The sequence below is a fragment of the Hyperolius riggenbachi genome, chromosome 4 (genome assembly GCF_040937935.1).
Source record: "Hyperolius riggenbachi isolate aHypRig1 chromosome 4, aHypRig1.pri, whole genome shotgun sequence".
Lineage (NCBI taxonomy): Eukaryota > Metazoa > Chordata > Amphibia > Anura > Hyperoliidae > Hyperolius > Hyperolius riggenbachi.
Window position 1 is genome coordinate 172,708,985 of NC_090649.1, and position 20,433 is coordinate 172,729,417.

At 49.6% G+C, this 20,433-nt stretch overlaps 2 protein-coding genes across 3 annotated transcripts in view; both read right to left on the reverse strand.

The window, feature by feature from the left end:
- The window catches only part of LOC137571060 (uncharacterized), a 60,266-nt gene extending 49,176 nt beyond the window's left edge, over positions 1-11,090 (reverse strand). Inside the window, exon 1 of the mRNA XM_068279746.1 lies at positions 11,045-11,090. Coding sequence (XP_068135847.1) covers positions 11,045-11,090 — 46 coding nt within the window. The remainder of the gene's footprint in view (positions 1-11,044) is intronic.
- The window catches only part of GOLIM4 (golgi integral membrane protein 4), a 171,557-nt gene extending 155,377 nt beyond the window's left edge, over positions 1-16,180 (reverse strand). For both annotated transcript variants that reach the window (XM_068280966.1, XM_068280965.1), the window contains exon 1: positions 15,736-16,180. In XM_068280966.1, coding sequence (XP_068137067.1) covers positions 15,736-15,922 — 187 coding nt within the window. In that variant the 5' untranslated portion in view covers positions 15,923-16,180. The remainder of the gene's footprint in view (positions 1-15,735) is intronic.
- Positions 16,181-20,433: the final 4,253 nt, after the last annotated feature.

The following is a 20,433-nucleotide window of genomic DNA, read 5'->3' on the forward strand; positions in this document are numbered from 1 at the left end:
GTGCATGCGAAGTAGTCCTAGGGGCCTTTCACACTGGTGCGGTGCATCATTTTACTGCAGCCTAACGCTAGGGCAATTAGAGTCTAGGGTGCATATCACACTACACACGAGGCTGTGCAGCGGTAGCAGCTAATCTAACACGGGGGCCAACATACGTTACCCTGCAACCTGCAGTGGACCGGAAGTCAATAAAGTCTATGGTGGCAGGTGTGTTTTAAAACGAGTGCTTTTACACGTTGCTCATGCGCAGAAGAAGTGCATTTTAGCAATACACTTCCACGCACGTCATCAAATCGGCCACAGGAAGTGAGCATCACTTCCTGCTTGGCCATCGGCCGCACCTCATCTGCAGGGAGCACCACCCCACACCCGCAGATATACCGTGTGAAACCGGCCTGAATGTTTGTACAACACACAGCCAAATTATAATGCTGGGAATACACTGTTTTTGAGGCGATTAGATGGTTCGATAGATAATTTCCAACATGTCCGATCTCCCGCTCGATTTCTGATCGAAATGAATGGAAAAAGATAAGAAAAACGAGCTGAAGATAAGAGAATAGACTGCAGAATCGAGCGGCAAAAACAATCAAGAGGAGAATCGAGTGCCAGAAATGAACCGTGTATTCCCAGCATAAAGCACTGAGGTTTTCTCAACAGAGGAATTTCCATTGAACTTTGTGTTTCAGGTTTGTACTATATCACAGAAACAAAAAAATGTTCCATTCATTATTTGACAACTAGAGTGAAATTTGGACAAGGCAGTTTCTCTTGCTCTACACCAAGCAAGGGTTGGGTTTCCCTGGGCTGAACTGGATCTTTGCACTTGACTAATCGGATTTAGAAGGTTCAGGCTGGGAGCAAACTCTTTGTGTATTTTCCAAAATCACACATAATAAAAAGTACTAATACTGCAGTTGAGGAAGGGCCCCTCTGGCCCCAGTGTGGTCGAGAACTCTGCAACCCCTATTGCTACTCCACTGCTGATCAGCCCTGTGCAAAGTTTCAGTTCTGTCAATAGTAGTCCCACTTCCTGTGAAGCAAGTAATGATGTAGTCAAATCTTAACGTAGCCATACACTGGTCGATTTGCCATCAGATTCGACCAACAGACAGATCCCTATCTGATCGAATCTGATCAGAGAAGGATCGTATGGCTACCTTTACTGCAAACAGATTGTGAACCGATTTCAGCCTGAAACCGATCACAATCTGTTGTGGTGGTGCTGCCGCCGCTCCCCCCGCCCGCATACATTACCTGCTCCGCTCGTGCGACTGCCCCCGGTCACCGCTCTTCTTCTCCGTCTCTGCTCTGGTCTGCTCTGGTCTCCGGCATGCTTCCCTTCTTCCTGTCTGGGGGAAGTTTAAACAGTAGAGCGCCCTCTACTGTTTAAACTTCCTGCCGGGACAGGAAGAAGGGAAGCATGCCGGAGACCAGACCAGAGCGGAGACGGAGACGGAGAAGAGCGGAGACCCGGGAGTCTTGCCGGCGGAGCAGGTAATGTATTGCGGCTCTATTGCGGTGGTCGTCGGGCACTCGAACGCCGCTAGCGATGCGCTCTTTACCCGCGGGCGATCGACGGTTATTTTCCGCTCGGCGTGATCGACGGGATCGGACGGAAAGGATCGAAATTTGGCGTGTAGCGTGAACGATTGGCAGCAGATTCGATCCCAGTGATCGAATCTGCTGTCGAAACGGGTGCAAATCGGGCCAGTGTATGGCCACCTTTAGCCTCATTTCTGGTCAAGACTATTTTAATTATTTCAAATTCAAAGATCAGTCAAAAGTTACTGTATAACTTTTACAGTGTTCCAAAGAAAACGTTATATTGTAACTGTGCTGTTTAATTAAAGACTAGAGACAGAAGGAAGTGAAATGTGTGTAATGTAACAGCTTTGAAGGGTGTGCTAGTAACTGCTGGCTTGGATGTGGTGTTCCTTTCCAGAATAATACGTACATGTCTGTTAGCCTAAAGGGGGAGGAGGAGCAGGAGACTGAAGTTTACTTTAGAGGTAGGATTGCTCTGGGACATTCCTTTCAGATAAGCAGATGAAGTGTCCAGATCATCTGCAAACACTTTCCCAGGCCTTTGATGGTCACAGTCCAGTGCTGCCCAACACTGAGAAGTGTGTGACAATTTGGAAGGAAAAGCGCTCCATGTTCCAGGGCTCAATCACACTATAGACATCTATGTGCAATTTACTGCATTTTCCAGTGCAGCCAGGACACACATAGAAATAAACGCCTGCGTTGGTATGTTAACCTGCATTTTCCAGGTTCAAATCCTGGCTAGGGTCAGTGCCTATTCAGTAAGAAATCCTAGGGCAAGAGACTTCCTAACACTGCAGGGTGGACCCTTGAGCACGCCCTTAATGATGCAGCTCTTGAGCACTGAGTCCAACAGGAGAAAAGCACTGTACAAATATTAGGATTATTATAGGATTTTTTATTCTGTTCTATGACTACTGTAACGAGAGTGATATGGAGGCTGTCATATTTACTTCCTTTTAAACAATACCAGTTGCCTGGCTGTCCTGCTGAACCTCTGCCTCTAATACTTTTAGCCATAGACTCTGAACAAGCATGCAGCATATCATGTGTTTCTGACATTATTGTCAGATCTAACGTGCGCCTGTAACGTCCCACCGTGAAAGCAGCCTTAAAGGGGAACTGAAGAGAGAGGTATATGGAGGCTGTCATGTTTATTTCCTTTTAGACAATACCAGTTGCCTGGCAGCCCTGCTGATCCTCTGCCTCTAATACTATTAGCCATAGCCCCTGAATAAGCATGCAGCAGATCAGGTGTTTCAGTGGTTCAGACTTATAAGTCTGATCTGACAAGACTAGCTGCATGCTTGTTTCTGGTTTTAATCAGATACTACTGCAGAGAAATAGACCAGCAGGGCTGCCAGGCAACTGGTATTGATTAAAAGGAAATAAACATGACAGCCTCCATATACCTCACTCTTCAGTTCCCCTTTAAGGATATTGTCAATTATTCATTTTAATTTTGTTATTTATGCATTTTATTGAAATAACTTGCTTTGCTGGAATCATTGGCCCCTTGCCCGTTTGCTTCGCTTGTTGGGCTGCAGGGTAGGCCCTTGCTTCACTGGGACAACTTTTTATTCTAGCAATATGTCCCCTTTGATAGTGGATATTGCCCGCTGGCTACCCTCGCTGGGCCTCAGGCTGGGAACTAGGGTTAGGGTAAATCGGGATTAGGCGAGGTTTATGTCATGCAATCGCCACTATCCAAGTGGACATATAATTAAAATAAAAGTTGTGCGAGGGAAGCAAGGACCAAGTCCTCAGCCCAGCGAGCAAAGGAAGCAAGCAAGGGGACAATGATTGAACGATGCTTGTGGCCGGCAGCCGAGTGGCTGAACTGCTGGACAAGCTAGCAGTTCAGCTGTCTGTGGAAAAGAAGGTTCACAAGGGAATGTTGCTTTGCCTGCATGACAAAAACGCAATGGAACGAAAAAGTAGTACCCTACGCTACAGCTGCATTGTGTCGCATACAGTGAAGCATACAGTTAATGAAAAATATTCCTTACGGTAGCTGTCAACACTTGCATTTAGTGGTAATGCCACAACCCAGTCACACTGTGAACGTTGCAGTAAGCCACAAAGCAGCTGTTACATCGCACTGCAACTCACCACTGTGAGCAAGGCTTTTCCTCAAACAAGTAGTTGCTCCCAGAGATTTTAACAGTATGCTGGATAATCTAAGCAATTTTCTGCAGGCTCAGGGTTTCCAGCAGGGATGAGCAAATTTCAGCTTTACAGGAAGTGGAATTCCCCTGGGCTGACTCAGAAACTAGTGATTAATTGCCTGACAGTTGATTATTGAACCAGCTGTCAGGTATCAATCATTAACTTTCCAAATCCAATTAACCACATGTAATGTTCAGAGAGAAGTGAGAGACCTCATACTATCCTCAGAGGTCAAAGAGCATCATTCATGCTTACTTTATAACTTCATGCAAAATATAAGCATTTGAAAAATCGGATCGATCATAATAAACTCATGTTGATTTTCATAGGTTTGATTTCAAGCTGCATATGATTTGCATGAAATCTGAATGCAAGCCACAATTATTTGTATCTGACTTAACATCTTTACTCAGTGTAGGCCAAGTGGTAGATGTGTGACATCCTATAATAACATTTCAGGGCCTCAAAGGACCCCCTTTGTCAAGGTGGCCGTATTAGGACAACAGTGAGTGCAAGCTGGGGTTCCGGCACCAGGGCCGTATCTATTAAGAGGCACCCTTGGGCCGGTGCCATGGGCGGGTCCTGGGGGGGGGGGGGGGCGGCCACCTATAGATCATGTGGTGGATGGCAATGTCATGGGGGGAGCGCACCTACAGATGAGGGGAACTCGCTCACCCCCCCCCTCCAGCAGAGTGGCAGCGGCCGGCCAGGACATGATCCTGAACTCTGCATGCCGCCGCCTGGTCTAGTGACGTCACTAGACCAGGCGGCGGCATGCAGAGTTCAGGATCACGTCCTGGCCTACAGCTGCCACTCTGCTGGAGGGCGGGAGTGATTCGGGGAAAGCCGGGGAGACAAGCGAAGGAGCCGCTGACAACTGCAGCCCAGCTACCCAGCCAGGAGCCAGCTCGCCCAGCCAGGTAGGTACCCAGCCAGCCCGCATGCCCAGCCAGGGACCCAGCCAGCCCGCATGCCCAGCCAGGGACCCAGCCAGCCCGCATGCCCAGCCAGGTACCCAGCCAGCCCGCATGCTCAGCCAGGGACCCAGCCAGCCCGCTCCCCAGCCAGGGACCCAGCCAGCCCGCTGCCCAGCCAGGGACCCAGCCAGCCTGCATGCCCAGCCAGCCCGCTGCCCAGCCAGGGACCCAGCCAGCCCGCATGCCCAGCCAGGGACCCAGCCAGCCCGCATGCCCAGCCAGGGACCCAGCCAGCCCGCATGCCCAGCCAGGGACCCAGCCAGCCCGCATGCCCAGCCAGGGACCCAGCCAGCCCGCATGCCCAGCCAGGGACCCAGCCAGCCCGCATGCCCAGCCAGGGACCCAGCCAGCCCGCTGCCCAGCCAGCCCGCATGTTCAGCCAGGTACCCAGCCAGCCCGCATGCCCAGCCAGGTACCCAGCCAGCCCGCATGCCCAGCCAGGTACCCAGCCAGTCCACTGCCCAGCCAGGTACCCAGCCAGCCCGCATGCCCAGCCAGGTACCCAGCCAGCCCGCATGCCCAGCCAGGGACCCAGCCAGCCCGCATGCCCAGCCAGGGACCCAGCCAGCCCGCATGCCCAGCCAGGGACCCAGCCAGCCCGCATGCCCAGCCAGGGACCCAGCCAGCCCGCATGCCCAGCCAGGGACCCAGCCAGCCCGCATGCCCAGCCAGGGACCCAGCCAGCCCGCTCCCCAGCCAGCCCGCATGCCCAGCCAGGGACCCAGCCAGCCCGCGACCCAGCCAGCCCGCTGCCCAGCCAGGTACCCAGCCAGCCCGCATGCCCAGCCAGGGACCCAGCCAGCCCGCATGCCCAGCCAGGGACCCAGCCAGCCCGCATGCCCAGCCAGGGACCCAGCCAGCCCGCTGCCCAGCCAGGTACCCAGCCAGCCCGCTGCCCCGCCAGCCCGCATGCCCAGCCAGCCCGCATGCCCAGCCAGGTACCCAGCCAGCCCGCTGCCCAGCCAGCCCGCATGCCCAGCCAGCCCGCATGCCCAGCCAGCCCGCATGCCCAGCCAGCCCGCATGCCCAGCCAGTGATTAGCATTTCTGCATTGTAAAGTATATAAACACTGGCATAAATCGCTCATCAAAACCTGCACGGAGCGATTTTGCTAGCGTTTTGAAATTACTGCACACTAACAAAATTCATTAAAAGGACCAATCAGAAATAAAAACGCTAATCGCTACACAACCGCTGGTAAATTGAGTAGACTTTTTAAAATCGCTACTGAAAATGCTCATGAAATCACTTCAGTGTTCTCCCTAGGATCAATCAGCCGGGCGGAGCGCCCGGGTAAATTTAATTACCGCCCGGCTGGTGAGATTGCATGCCCCGTTGTCACTGTGACGCTGTGTCCCTGTCACCGTGAGCAGCGCTCGCCGCTAACGAGTGCTCGGCTGTCAGGATGCGCTGCTTCTCTCCTGCTTCCGAGATCTCGCGCTTTCCGGCGAGCTGGTGCTGTGATTGGCTCTTATGCGCTGAGCCAATCACAGCACCAGCTCGCCGGGAAGCGCGAGATGTCGCGCTGGCCGCCGACTGCAGAGCCGTGTGTCTGTGAGCTGTGCAGAGACGGGGAGACAGGTATGCACACAGCTCACTGTCGGCTTGAAGCTGAATCAAATGTTATGTGCGGGCTGCTATGTGCGGGCTGTGATCAAATTCTATGTGCGGGCTGTGATCAAATTTTATGTGCGGGCTGTGATCAAATTTTATGTGCGGGCTGTGATCAAATTTTATGTGCGGGCTGTGATCAAATTTTATGTGCGGGCTGTGATCAAATTTTATGTGCGGGCTGTGATCAAATTTTATGTGCGGGCTGTGATCAAATTTTATGTGCGGGCTGTGATTATATATACTGTATACGCAATCTGCAGGCTGTTATGTTCACTGACCATGGATATGGGTTGATGTGCATGATATCGCCGGGGGGAGGGGGCTGCTGGGAGGGTAAATGGGGCGTCATGTGATATTGCAGATAGTGTGCAAGGGCTACATATAATGATTATAATATATTAAAGGAAGTGTCCTAGGAGTTAGTAAACAAAGGTTTACTTCCTACAGTCCCTGGCAGCCATCCTGCGCCCTCGCCTGAGCTCTGGCATCCCGGGATCCTCCCCGTTGGAGATACCGACTTCGCCAGGTCGGCATCTACTGCACCTGGTGTCAGCGTTCTGCGCAGGTGCAGTAGATGCCAGACAGACAGGGTTGCCATCTGAAACGGAGGAGATACCGGGACACCGAAGCTGCGGCGAGGGCACAAGACTGCTGCCAGGGGCTGGAGAATGCCCCCTTGGTAAGTAGATCTTTGTTTAACTCCTTGGACATTTCCTATAATAAATTGATTATATGTGGCCCCTGCACACTATCTGCAATACCCCACAACCAATGCAACTGGAAACTAAATGGTAAAAGTGGACAGCGATAGAGAGACGAGCATACGCTAGGCTGCGGTAGTGCAGCATAGCGTGCTCTGGTAACTTACGCACGCCGCCAAATTTCCCCGTGCCGACCCACCCGGCTACTTTTTCATGCCACCCGGCTGGAAAAAAATTCTGGGGAGAACACTGCACTTGGAAACCGCTCATACAAAACGCTAGCGATTACGATTAGCGATATCGTTTTGTAGTGGGTTCCAGGCCTGAGACTGTTTATTGATAGACAAACGCCAATAGTTACGCCAAACAAATGCTTAACAAAAGTGGGAAAAACTGGCTTCCTAAGGTGCCCATAAAAAGTACAATCTGCCAGATTGGATACTTTTAAAGAGACACTGAAGCGAAAAATATGATATAGTGAATTGGTTGTGTACTATGAAAAATTACTAGAAGATTAGCAGCAAAGAAAATATTCTCATACTTTTATTTTCAGGTATATAGTGTTTTTTCTAACATTGCATCATTCTATAATATGTGCAGATTACACAACACTCAGCATTCAAAATGAGTCTTTCAGAGCAGTCTGTGAAGTAATGACCTCTCCTCTAGCAGAGGAAAAGTAAATAGTCCAGGAACAGTTGAGAGAGAGCCCGCATGCCCAGCCAGGTACCCAGCCAGGTACCCAGCAAGCCCGCATGCCCAGCCAGGGACCCAGCCAGCCCGCATGCCCAGCCAGGGACCCAGCCAGCCCGCATGCCCAGCCAGGGACCCAGCCAGCCCGCATGCCCAGCCAGGGACCCAGCCAGCCCGCATGCCCAGCCAGGGACCCAGCCAGCCCGCATGCCCAGCCAGGGACCCAGCCAGCCCGCATGCCCAGCCAGGGACCCAGCCAGCCCGCATGCCCAGCCAGGGACCCAGCCAGCCCGCATGCCCAGCCAGGGACCCAGCCAGCCTGCTGCCCAGCCAGGGACCCAGCCAGCCCGCATGCCCAGCCAGCCCGCATGCCCAGCCAGGGACCCAGCCAGCCCGCATGCCCAGCCAGGGACCCAGCCAGCCCGCATGTCCAGCCAGGGACCCAGCCAGCCCGCATGTCCAGCCAGGGACCCAGCCAGCCCGCATGTCCAGCCAGGGACCCAGCCAGCCCGCATGCCCAGCCAGGGACCCAGCCAGCCCGCATGCCCAGCCAGGGACCCAGCCAGCCCGCATGCCCAGCCAGGGACCCAGCCAGCCCGCTGCCCAGCCAGGTACCCAGCCAGCCCGCATGCCCAGCCAGGTACCCAGCCAGCCCGCATGCCCAGCCAGGTACCCAGCCAGTCCACTGCCCAGACAGGTACCCAGCCAGCCCGCATGCCCAGCCAGGTACCCAGCCAGCCCGCATGCCCAGCCAGCCCGCATGCCCAGCCAGGGACCCAGCCAGCCCGCATGCCCAGCCAGGGACCCAGCCAGCCCGCATGCCCAGCCAGGGACCCAGCCAGCCCGCATGCCCAGCCAGGGACCCAGCCAGCCCGCATGCCCAGCCAGGGACCCAGCCAGCCCGCATGCCCAGCCAGGGACCCAGCCAGCCCGCATGCCCAGCCAGGGACCCAGCCAGCCCGCATGCCCAGCCAGGGACCCAGCCAGCCTGCTGCCCAGCCAGGGACCCAGCCAGCCTGCTGCCCAGCCAGGGACCCAGCCAGCCCGCATGCCCAGCCAGCCCGCTGCCCAGCCAGGGACCCAGCCAGCCCGCATGCCCAGCCAGGGACCCAGCCAGCCCGCATGCCCAGCCAGGGACCCAGCCAGCCCGCATGTCCAGCCAGGGACCCAGCCAGCCCGCATGTCCAGCCAGGGACCCAGCCAGCCCGCATGCCCAGCCAGGGACCCAGCCAGCCCGCATGCCCAGCCAGGGACCCAGCCAGCCCGCTGCCCAGCCAGGTACCCAGCCAGCCCGCATGCCCAGCCAGGTACCCAGCCAGTCCACTGCCCAGACAGGTACCCAGCCAGCCCGCATGCCCAGCCAGGTACCCAGCCAGCCCGCATGCCCAGCCAGCCCGCATGCCCAGCCAGGTACCCAGCCAGCCCGCATGCCCAGCCAGGTACCCAGCCAGCCCGCATGCCCAGCCAGGGACCCAGCCAGCCCGCATGCCCAGCCAGGGACCCAGCCAGCCCGCATGCCCAGCCAGGGACCCAGCCAGCCCGCATGCCCAGCCAGCATGCCCAGCCAGCATGCCCAGCCAGCATGCCCAGCCAGCCCGCATGCCCAGCCAGGTACCCAGCCAGCCCGCTGCCCAGCCAGCCCGCATGTTCAGCCAGGTACCCAGCCAGCCCGCATGCCCAGCCAGGTACCCAGCCAGCCCGCATGCCCAGCCAGGTACCCAGCCAGCCCGCATGCCCAGCCAGGTACCCAGCCAGTCCACTGCCCAGACAGGTACCCAGCCAGCCCGCATGCCCAGCCAGGTACCCAGCCAGCCCAGCCAGGTACCCAGCCAGCCCGCATGCCCAGCCAGGGACCCAGCCAGCCCGCATGCCCAGCCAGGGACCCAGCCAGCCCGCATGCCCAGCCAGGGACCCAGCCAGCCCGCATGCCCAGCCAGGGACCCAGCCAGCCCGCATGCCCAGCCAGGGACCCAGCCAGCCCGCATGCCCAGCCAGCCCGCTGCCCAGCCAGGTACCCAGCCAGCCCGCATGCCCAGCCAGGTACCCAGCCAGCCCGCATGCCCAGCCAGGTACCCAGCCAGCCCGCATGCCCAGCCAGGGACCCAGCCAGCCCGCATGCCCAGCCAGCCCGCTGCCCAGCCAGGTACCCAGCCAGCCCGCTGCCCAGCCAGCCCGAAAGCCCAGCCAGGTACCCAGCCAGCCCGCTGCCCAGCCAGCCCGCATGCCCAGCCAGCGATTAGCATTTCTGCATTGTAAAGTATATAAACACTGGCATAAATCGCTCATCAAAACCTGCACAGAGCGATTTTGCTAGCGTTTTGAAGTTACTGCACACTAACAAAATTCATTAAAAGGACCAATCAGAATTAAAAACGCTAATCGCTACACAACCGCTGGTAAATTGAATAGACTTTTTAAAATCGCTACTGAAAATGCTCATGAAATCACTTGGAAACCGCTCATACAAAACGCTAGCGATTACGATTAGCGATATCGTTTTGTGGTGGGTTCCAGGCCTATTGATAGACAAACGCCAATAGTTACGCCAAACAAATGCTTAACAAAAGTGGGGAAAACTGGCTTCCTAAGGTGCCCATAAAAAGTACAATCTGCCAGATTGGATACTTTTAAAGAGACACTGAAGCGAAAAATATGATATAGTGAATTGGTTGTGTACTATGAAAAATGACTAGAAGATTAGCAGCAAAGAAAATATTCTCATGCTTTTATTTTCAGGTATATAGTGTTTTTTCTAACATTGCATCATTCTCTAATATGTGCAGATTACACAACACTCAGCATTCAAAATGAGTCTTTCAGAGCAGTCTGTGAAGTAATGACCTCTCCTCTAGCAGAGGAAAAGTAAATAGTCCAGGAACAGTTGAGATAAAAGTCAGATAACAGCCCTCTCCACAACTAACTTAGTCTGAGAGCTTAATGGCTTGTTTGCATAGAGATAACAACTGGAGTTTCTCAACTCTTCCTGTACTGGAAACAATTAGACTGATGTATCTGATCGTAATGTTTTATTTCTTAGCTGTGCTACACATACAAATCATAATATTTTTTTTACGCTTCAGTGTCTCTTCAATGCTGCTGATAGACGATCGATCATTCTTTCAATTCAAATTTCCGTACTTTCCTTTTATTCTGATTGGATTGCTTATTTTCCCCTTCATTGGTGGGCTGAACAATCATTACCGATCGATTTTAAATTGGATCGCCATAGGTACCTTCACAATTTGGTCCCAGTGATCTTCAAGCACTGTTTTCAGCAATACTTCATATTCTCCTTTATTAAAGGAAACCAGAGACATACAATAACGAAGATTTGATACTTACCCGGGGCTTCCTTCAGCCCCATAAGCACGTGCGAGTCCCTCACCATCGTCACGCGGTCTGCCGTTTAGCCGCAATCAGCCCCAGTAACTGGCTCAGTCGCGTCAGTCGGGGTCTTCTGCGCATGCACAGGAAGTCTGCACATGCGCAGAGGATGGCGAGGGACTCGCACATGCTTATGGGTTGGAGGAAGCCCCGGGTAAGTATCAAATCTTTTTATTCTAAGTCTCTGGTACACTTTAACCACTTAAAGGACTTTCGAGGCGAATAAGCAAAAAAAAAAAAAAAAAAAGTTAAATACCTATGCTGCTTTATGACCCTTGGGGGACGCCATCCGCATCCCCCCTTTCATTCCGCAGGCGTTTCTATTTAAAGTCCAGGCTTGGGGGGGGGGGGTCCGAACCGATCCCTCGGGTCGTCCTTAGTTACCCACTAAAGATGGCTGCCAGGTCCGGCCACGCAGTTCTCATTGCCGCAAGTGCGGCTACGCAGCTCTACGTCCTCCCCCCTGCTCCGATCTCTTTCCCGGCAGTCTCGCGTGTTTTATGCACGCAAGACTGCCGGTAAAGAGGTCGGAGCTGGGGAGGACGTAGTGCTGTGCAGCCGCATTTGCAGCAATGAGAACTGCGCGGCCGGACCTGGCGGCCATCTTTAGTGGTGCTCCAGCCTCCATAGAAGCGCGAAACGGCCATCAGGCGAGTAGTGCCCAGCACCCACCGTCACCATCACACCTCTGAGCACCGCTATGTCCATGTATGCTGCACTACAGTTTTGTATTTATGCATTCGGACTGTGCCTCACTTTTTGAAGAATAAATGTACATTGCAGTGCCGATCATTCCTGCTCCTTTTCCTACTTCCATGTCTGTACTTCCCTTGGATCAGAGCACGCAAGTTACAACACTGTGGGTGAGGTGTGTTTTACCTGCCTAATCCCTTTCCATGTTGACTACACACTGCTGCAGTGCCAACTGCCTTTCTACCTGCTTCTACCTGATTCATGTTTGTGATTCATGGGGACTGCCATCTTTGTCATGGGGGCAGCCATATTTTTGGTTGAAAGGAAGTGACAAGGAGCAGCTGCACACGCTAGGCTTCAAATGTCAAATTCAAAATGTAAAAAAAAGCCCGGGCAGTTTTATGTGCAGCTAAAAATGAGGCTTGTATAAGAGAAACCAAGTTCTGATGCCATGAAACTGTTAAAGAAACACCAGGCCTTTTCAGTGCTGCTGAGTCGATTTTTAGTCCGGAGGTTCACTTTGGGCCCTTTTCCACCAGCGCGTTTGCGCTGGCTGAATCGCAAAAATGCAAACCGCTAGCGATTTTACAATCGCTACGGTTTGCTTTTTAACATAGGAATCGCGGTAGGCCATTTCCACTACCGCGATTCGCTTTTTACGCGAACGCGCGGCGGAGCGATATTTGCCACGATTTTGCTATGCAGTGCATTGCATAGCAAAATCGCGGCCGTGAACGTCGGGGAATCGCCGGTAATTGCGATTCAGCAATCGCTAGCGTTCAGCGTGAACGCTAGCGACTGCAAGTGGAAAAGGGCCCTTAAAGTGGTTAAAGATAGCATTTAAAGGGAACCAGAGAGGAACGGGGGGTGGAAAAAGAAAAAGATTTTATACATACCTGGGGCTTCTTCCAGCCCCATAAGCCTGAATCGCTCCCACGCCGCCGTCCTCAGCTTCCTGGATCCGCCGGTACCGGGCCCGTCACTTCCGGCGGACGCGGCCAATTGTCCGCATCACAGGGGTTCCCTCCATACATGTACGCATGCGGCTGCGCAGTAAGCAGCCACATGCGTATCTGTATGGGGAGAGCACCCTGTGATGCGGAGAATTGGCCGCGTCCGCCGGCCGACTTGCCGACTCGCGGCAATGACGGGACCCGGTGGCGGCTGATGCAGGCAGCGGAGGAGTGCGACGTGGGAGCGATCCGTGCGTATGGGGCTGGAGGAAGCCCCAGGTATGTATATCTCATCCTCTCTGGTTCCCTTTAACAAGAGGGCAACATTATCTCACATACACACTCAAACAATAGATAAATATACATACAGAGTAATCAGCACTACTCTAGAGTAGGGGGCATGCCTATGAATCAGCCGCCGGAAGATTTGGGAGCAGAGTAAAGCCGATAAATGGCTTACTCTGCTCCTGCACAAGTCCCGGAAGCATTAATTACTATTCCCCCTCCAGGATGCTATGGATAGTGGGGGAATTCGACTTCCAGCTATTGCTGGTGGCCGAATTTGTGTTTTTGTAGTAATTTTTGCTCAGTCTTTTGACGCCACCCAAATTACTCACCAAGTGCTGCTATAGCTGTAATTCCTAATAAGGCCTATGGTGGTGCCTGCTGCACCCAAATCTTCTGTGCTGTTTTTACGGCGTTTGGTTTAGGGGACGGAGCAGGAGTCCTCACAGGGATATTCCACCAACGTGATTGGGTACACAGCACCCTCTTAACTGCTAGGTTTCAGTTAGGTGTAGTTAACTACGCCCCCACTATTCAGCCAATCACAACGCTTTGTGCTGTAAGAGGGTGCTGTATTTGGAGAACTGTTCCCTATGAGGTTTCCTGCCGGGCCCCATAAACTAGACTAATGCCCAGAGGTCCATAATTGTGCATCTATTCTTTCCCATCATTATCCTTTTGAGTATCTAAAAATACTTCTATTGATTTGTTAACACTGTACATTGGAGCACTGACATCTTATGTAGTGCCTTACAACCTACATACAGTAATAGCATCACTGTCTGAGGACAGTTATGCAGTAGTAGCATCACTGTCTGAGGACAGTTATGCATGTTTGATTTATTATAACTTATTATGAATAATCTTAGGGAAAGGTGCAATTACCTACTAACCAAGGTAAGTAACTCCTAGGTTGAGGACCTTCGTTTTACAGCTTGCAGGATAATATTTATTTGGGGCATAACTATAGACCTGTAAATAACTAAAGATTTCTCTGGGATTTTTATCTACAGGCACTGGAATTAGCACCAAACAGAGCTAGTATGGTTTGAGTGAGTCAGCGAAAAAGTCCAAAGGGAACATTTCTCCAATTTACAACTTGAAGTATTCTAATTGCCCAAAAAGTGAGGACTTATTATTTCTGCGAACTTTCTGAAGCCTAGCAGTGTGATTGGGTGCTATGCACCCAATCACATTTGTGGAATTTTGTGTTGGACTTTTTTGCTGGGTCACCTCAACCATATTGGCTCCCATTAAAACGTTACACAAGGTGATGCAGATTTGAAGTTAAAAGATTCATGCACTGACAAATTGGTCAATTACGCTCTCTCAAAATCTGATTAACCCCCATGCTAATTTCTGATTTATCCTCCAATAATTTTGGTGAGCATAGATCAGGAAAAAAAAAACATATTTAGCCAGGATCAAAAGTGCTGTCAGTATTGATCAGAGGTAAGATATCAAGCAAAATATGGTCCGGTGTTGTGGAGAGTATATATACCAACAACAAACATTGACTTAGGTCATACTTTTAAACGACTACTGTACACAGTTTATTGCAAGCTTTCAAAAACCTTATTTCTTCAGGCATAATACAGAACTGGATCAGAATTTTACCTTCTTCGTTAGCTAACAAAGAAACGGTCACAGATCTGGTTCTGATGATCCAGTTCTGTATTATGCCTGAAGAAATAAAGTTTTCAAAGCTTGCAATAAACTGTGTACAGTCAGTCATTAAAAGTATTGCCTGAATCAACGTTTATTGGTTTGATGTTGAAATATGAGAGTAAGAGACAAGGTATGACCATCCTGAGTGTAATTTCTGATTACCCATTTTAAAGAGCCAAAATAGTCGTGCTGTACAATACATGCGGAAGGGGTGTTGATAATATATAATAATAATAAAATAAAAAAAATCACTAACACATGACATAGGAAATAACAGAAGGCTGAATGAAGCAGTAAATAATAAAAAAAAAAAAAAAAAAGAACAAACACTGTTAAATAAAAAGGAAACTTGACTGAAAAAAGGAATAACTTGTGTGGCCTACTTTACAGACTGATCACATTATAAAGGAAAACATTCCAATTCACCCAATCTCTGACTCACACAACTTCATCCACATTTGTCAGTATCCGTTACAACTCTATCTACAATCAGAAAGCTGCATGCGTTTGGCCAATTCTAGTTTGAACCTATGCAATGTCTACCACTAACCTATCCCCTTTCTAAAGGTGGCCATACACTTTATAATTTTTCCATCGATTCCCAGCAGATTCGATCACTCTGATGGAATTGGCTAGAAATAGATGCTCAAAGGTACTGTCCCAATCAATAATCTGATACATTCCAGGGGAAAATCAATCACATCGATCAATCACAGCGGATGTTAGATATCGATCGAGGGCCTATCATCGCTCTGCATCAGACAGTGCAATGCTGTGGCTCTGTATATTTGTCAATAGATTGCATGCTGAAGTCTATTAAATGAATCTGTGTGGAAGGACTGATCACTTGGCCACATCTGGTGCCCATCTGTAAGTGCATGGGCAGCTTTATACTAGTCTCCCCTGGCTAATACCTCTTCAGTCTATGCACGTAGGCTCAGATGTTGGCTCACCTGGCTTTGCTGAGCCTTGCAGTGCAACCCCGAGCTGCAGCACTTACGTGCCCCGAGTGAAACAAAACTTTTGTACGTGTGCAAACTGGCGACCTACCTTGTAACTGCGCTGAGAGCGACTCCTGGTGCTGCTGGTACTTCAGTGCCAATGCCTCAGCCTTCTTCAGCTGCTTCTGTAACTCATAGTTCACCAGAGCCCCATAGATAAATGCAATGGCCACTGCTAGGAAGGAGAGAGCCTGGAATATCCTCTTCTGTCTTCTGGAGCACATTCCGTTTCCCATAGTCCCTTCTCATCAGGCGGATGCTGCCTTTGGCAGGACTGCAGCGATCCTCATCATCATCATCATTAGCAGACACCCGAGTCTCCAGCCTCACCTCCCCTCCTGCTACGCGCTGTGCCCGGGCAGCTTCCTCACTCTGCACTGTGCCCGCCGTCTGCCTCCCCTGCTGCCATCCACAGGCTGCTGCACACAAAGCAGGCTGCCTCCTGCTAAAACATCCCAGCAATGTGAGCTGCTGCAAACTATTCAGGGCCTCTAGCTCTCTCTCACTTACTTTTTTTTTTTTTTTTTTTTTGAAGTTGCTTTATTGGAACGTAACAAAATTGTAACTGACTGGATTGAATGGATACCTAGTAACTCTGCAGCGGTTCCTGGTGTTTTGTACAAGAAAAAAGTGCTTATTTGTGCATTTACTTCGCAGAGAAATTCCACTTTTATTCAAACAAACTGCATGCTTTCAGGTCAATTCTATACGCAGACATGCACAGATCAGGGACAATATCAAAGGCTGTTTAACAATAACAATAATATTTATATAGCGCTTTTCTCCCTGGGGACTCAAAGCGCTGTGACCCTGCATTATGCAGTCTCAAAGGCTAGGGAAAAGAGGTGAGTTTTTAGCCTTTTTTTAAAGCTGTCCAGAGAAGGAGCCTCTCGTACTGATTGTGGAAGTGAGTTCCATAGAGTAGGGGCTGCATAGGAAAAGGCCCGAGCACCAAATGTTAAAGAGAATCTGTATTGTTAAAATCGCACAAAAGTAAACATACCAGTGCGTTAGGGGACATCTCCTATTACCCTCTGACACAATTTCGCTGCTCCCCGCCGCATTAAAAGTGGTTAAAAACAGTTTTAAAAAGTTTGTTTATAAACAAACAAAATGGCTACCAAAACAGGAAGTAGGTTGATGTACAGTATGTCCACACATACAAAATACATTCATACACAAGCAGGCTGTATACAGCCTTCCTTTTGAATCTCAAGAGATTTGTGTGTTTCTTTCCCCCTTTTCTCATGCACTGAAGTTTCAGGCTGCTTGTTTCTTCCTACAAACAGCTTTGCCCTTGTCTGTAATTCTTCAGTATGTGAAAGCCCAGCCAGCTCAGAGGACGATTTATCCAGCTTGTAAAAGATAAGAGAGAAGAGAGAAGCTGCTCTAATCCTAAATAACACACAGGCAGTGTGCATACAGGGGCCTGGAAGGGGGAGTTCATAGCAGAACCACAACACTGAAGAACTTGGCAGCCTTCCAGACACAGGCTGACAAGTCTGACAAGAGAGAGACAAGTTGATTTATTACAGAGATGGTGATAGTAGAACGTGCTGCAGTAAGCCAGAACACATTAGAATAGCTTTTTGAACTTGTAGGATGATAAAAAAACAGGATGCAATTTTTGTTACGGAGTCTCTTTAAAGTGAACCAGAGACGAAGCACCCTTGTGTATTTTACCATAGAAATTAGTGGGAACATTAGAGAAAACATTTACCATGCTCTCTGTTCCATCCTCACTGCTAAAAGTGTCTGTTATCTAGCTGAGATAAGAATCCTGGACTGAGCATTTAGTCTGGCTTTGCTATAATGACTCAGCTATAATGATTCCTGAGCAAAGCCAGCAGGGGGCAGGCTTGGACTTGAAGACAGCAAAGAACACAGTCTCAGCTATAATTATTCTGTAGCAAAGCCAGACCGACTGCTTAGTCGGGATTCTTATCTTAGAGGTGATAACAGGCAAATTAAACAGAGAACAATGTAACAAAGAGCAGATTAGGTGTTTACTGTCATGTTCCCACTGATTTATAAGGTAAAATACATGAGGTTGCTTCATCTCTGGTTCTCTTTAAGTGTATCCTGTGAATAACCAGCTTCATCCTGTTTACACTTCATTGTCACCCACATTTATTTCTCCATTAAGTAACCTAGCTTAATAATGTTATTCATATATAAACCCAAGCAATTTTTTCAGCGATTTCAATCATTTTTTTCATAATTGGGGAAAAATTGAACGTATGTGTGTGGTGCATTGGTCAGATTTTTGAAATGTTACAATCAGTCAGAAAAAATGATTGCAGTTCTTGAATTGGAAAGATATTATTAAAAAATGGTATGGTGCGTGGCCACCTTAAGGCAGTGGAGAGTGGAGGTTAGTGTTGGGCCTGGGATGGGTGAAGGGTAGTTTCAGGCACGGGATAAGGGCCTTGATTCATCAAGACTTATCGAATCAATTACCGACACCTCGGTAAAATACCAAACTCTAAGGGCTCTATTCATAAAAAATTTGTGGCGAAAAAAACTCCTGGAGGGAAAATACCGCAGCGGTATTTTAGAGTTCTGGGTGGTAATTCATAAAAATATTGCCAGCTGCGATGCAAGTTCGGAGATCTCCCGCTGATCTCCCGCGGTAAGCTGTCGGAAGGCATGCGGAAACACTTCAGCCGGCAGAGTCCCTCCATGCACTGCTCTCTCTGGGAGGTCTGTCCCATTCACTTGTATGTAATCCGCAAAATCAGAGGAAGCGATATTTCCCGTCCACATACCGCTTCCTCTAATCTTTATGAATGGCCATTTTGTTACTTTTTTCTAGATAAATCTAGAAAAACACTGGAGAAGGCGGAAATTTCTCGCTCTGCTGGGGGATTGTAGATTTTCATGCGGGAACAGCTTTTATGAATGCCCACCTTGCTAAATGGTCGGGAAAGTCTGCTGTTTTGAGCGGAAAACTTGCGGTAACCTTTTATGAATAGATAAGTTGATTTTAGGATTCATCAAAGTTATCTACAGCTGTTAGCGAGCATTCGGTAATCATTCGGTAATTATGCGGTAAAATGGAAGAAAGTGCAATTCATGAAAATGAAAGTGGGCGTGGTTTAGCATTAAATTTAGGATTAGTTATCTCCTTCACTGCTCTGTCGTTATTCCTGTCAGATCATTGCTGACAGAGAAGATGGAGTAATTTGAAGTGGTTATGTATCAGCTGAGAGTGATTCAAAGGCGCAGAAGGGCAAGAATAAGGTCTTGAACTACATCAATTTGCAAGAGAATGGATTTATTTTCTATACCAGGACATCTGCATTTCTCTTGAATCATCTTGTAAGAGAACACAGGCAGTGCCAGGGTTAACTAAATTGCTAGCTGCACTCAGTGGCGTAGCTAAAGAGCTGTGGGCCCCGATGCAAGCTTTACAATGGGGCCCCCCACGCACTCTATACATAACACCAAAACCTGCCAATGGCAACTACAGTGTCAGAGGTGCAAGAAGGGGATGGGGAACAGTTTGTTAATGATTACCACTATTCAACGTATCTATAGAAGAGATTATTATGAGCACAGGACCAATAGAGAGTTAATACTGTAGTTGAGGGAGGGCCCTTCGGGGCCCCTCTGGCCCAAGGGCCCCGATGCAGTGGCTACCTCTGCACCCCCTATTGCTACGCCCCTGGCTGCACTACATTTTTTCAGAAAAGGCTCCTATTAAGCCATAGCAGGTGAAATTGTAGGATTGTCCCAAGCCACTTCCAGAATCCTGGTCCAGGTGTTAAACCCTATTCGGCATGTTGCTACGTGGTGTTCAAATGACTGCCTTTTTACCCACAATTCCACAGGAATCTTATGGCCTTGTGTTAAAGAGAATCTGTATTGTTAAAATCGCACAAAAGTAAACATACCAGTGTGTTAGGGGACTTCTCCTATTCCTCTCTGTCACAATTTTGCCGCTCCCTGCCGCATTAAAAGTAGTCAAAAACAGTTTCAAAAAGTTTGTTTATAAACAAACCAGGAAGTAGGTTGATGTACAGTATGTCCACACATAGAAAATACATCCATACACAATCAGGCTGTATACAGCTTTCCTTTTGAATTTCAAGAGATTATTTGTGTGTTTCTTTCCCCCTGCAGCTCTCATCCACTGAAGATTTGTTTCTTCCTGCAGACAGCTCTGCCTGTGTCTAAAGGCTCATACACACATCAGACTATAGTCTTTGGAAAATGAAAGATCACAGACCAATCTTACCACCCTTCATGTAGTATGATGCTTCATACACACTTGAGATAAAAGTCTTTGGAAAAGGCAAGATCACAGACCAATTTTACCCTCTTCCATGTAGTATGAGAGCCATACTCTACACAGTCTATTCTATGGAGCTGCACTCCCCATCAAATAAAATCTTTGCAGGATGCTGCACACAAAGATGCCCGTACACACTCAAAAGATCATTATCTGTTAAAGATCTGTTCCTGCAAAAGATCCATTCCTGCAAAATGCATTCATAGTCTATGATATCTACAGATCCTCATACACACCTTGTTTAAAGGGGAACTTCAGCCTAAACAAACATACTGTCATTAAGTTACATTTAGTTATGTTAATTAGAATAGATGGGTAATATAATTTTTTACCCACCCTGTTTTCAAAGAACAGGCAAATGTTTGTGATTCATGGGGGCTGCCATCTTTGTCATGGGGGCAGCCATCTTTTTGATTGAAAGGAGGTGACAAGGAGCAGGAGACACAGTTCCAA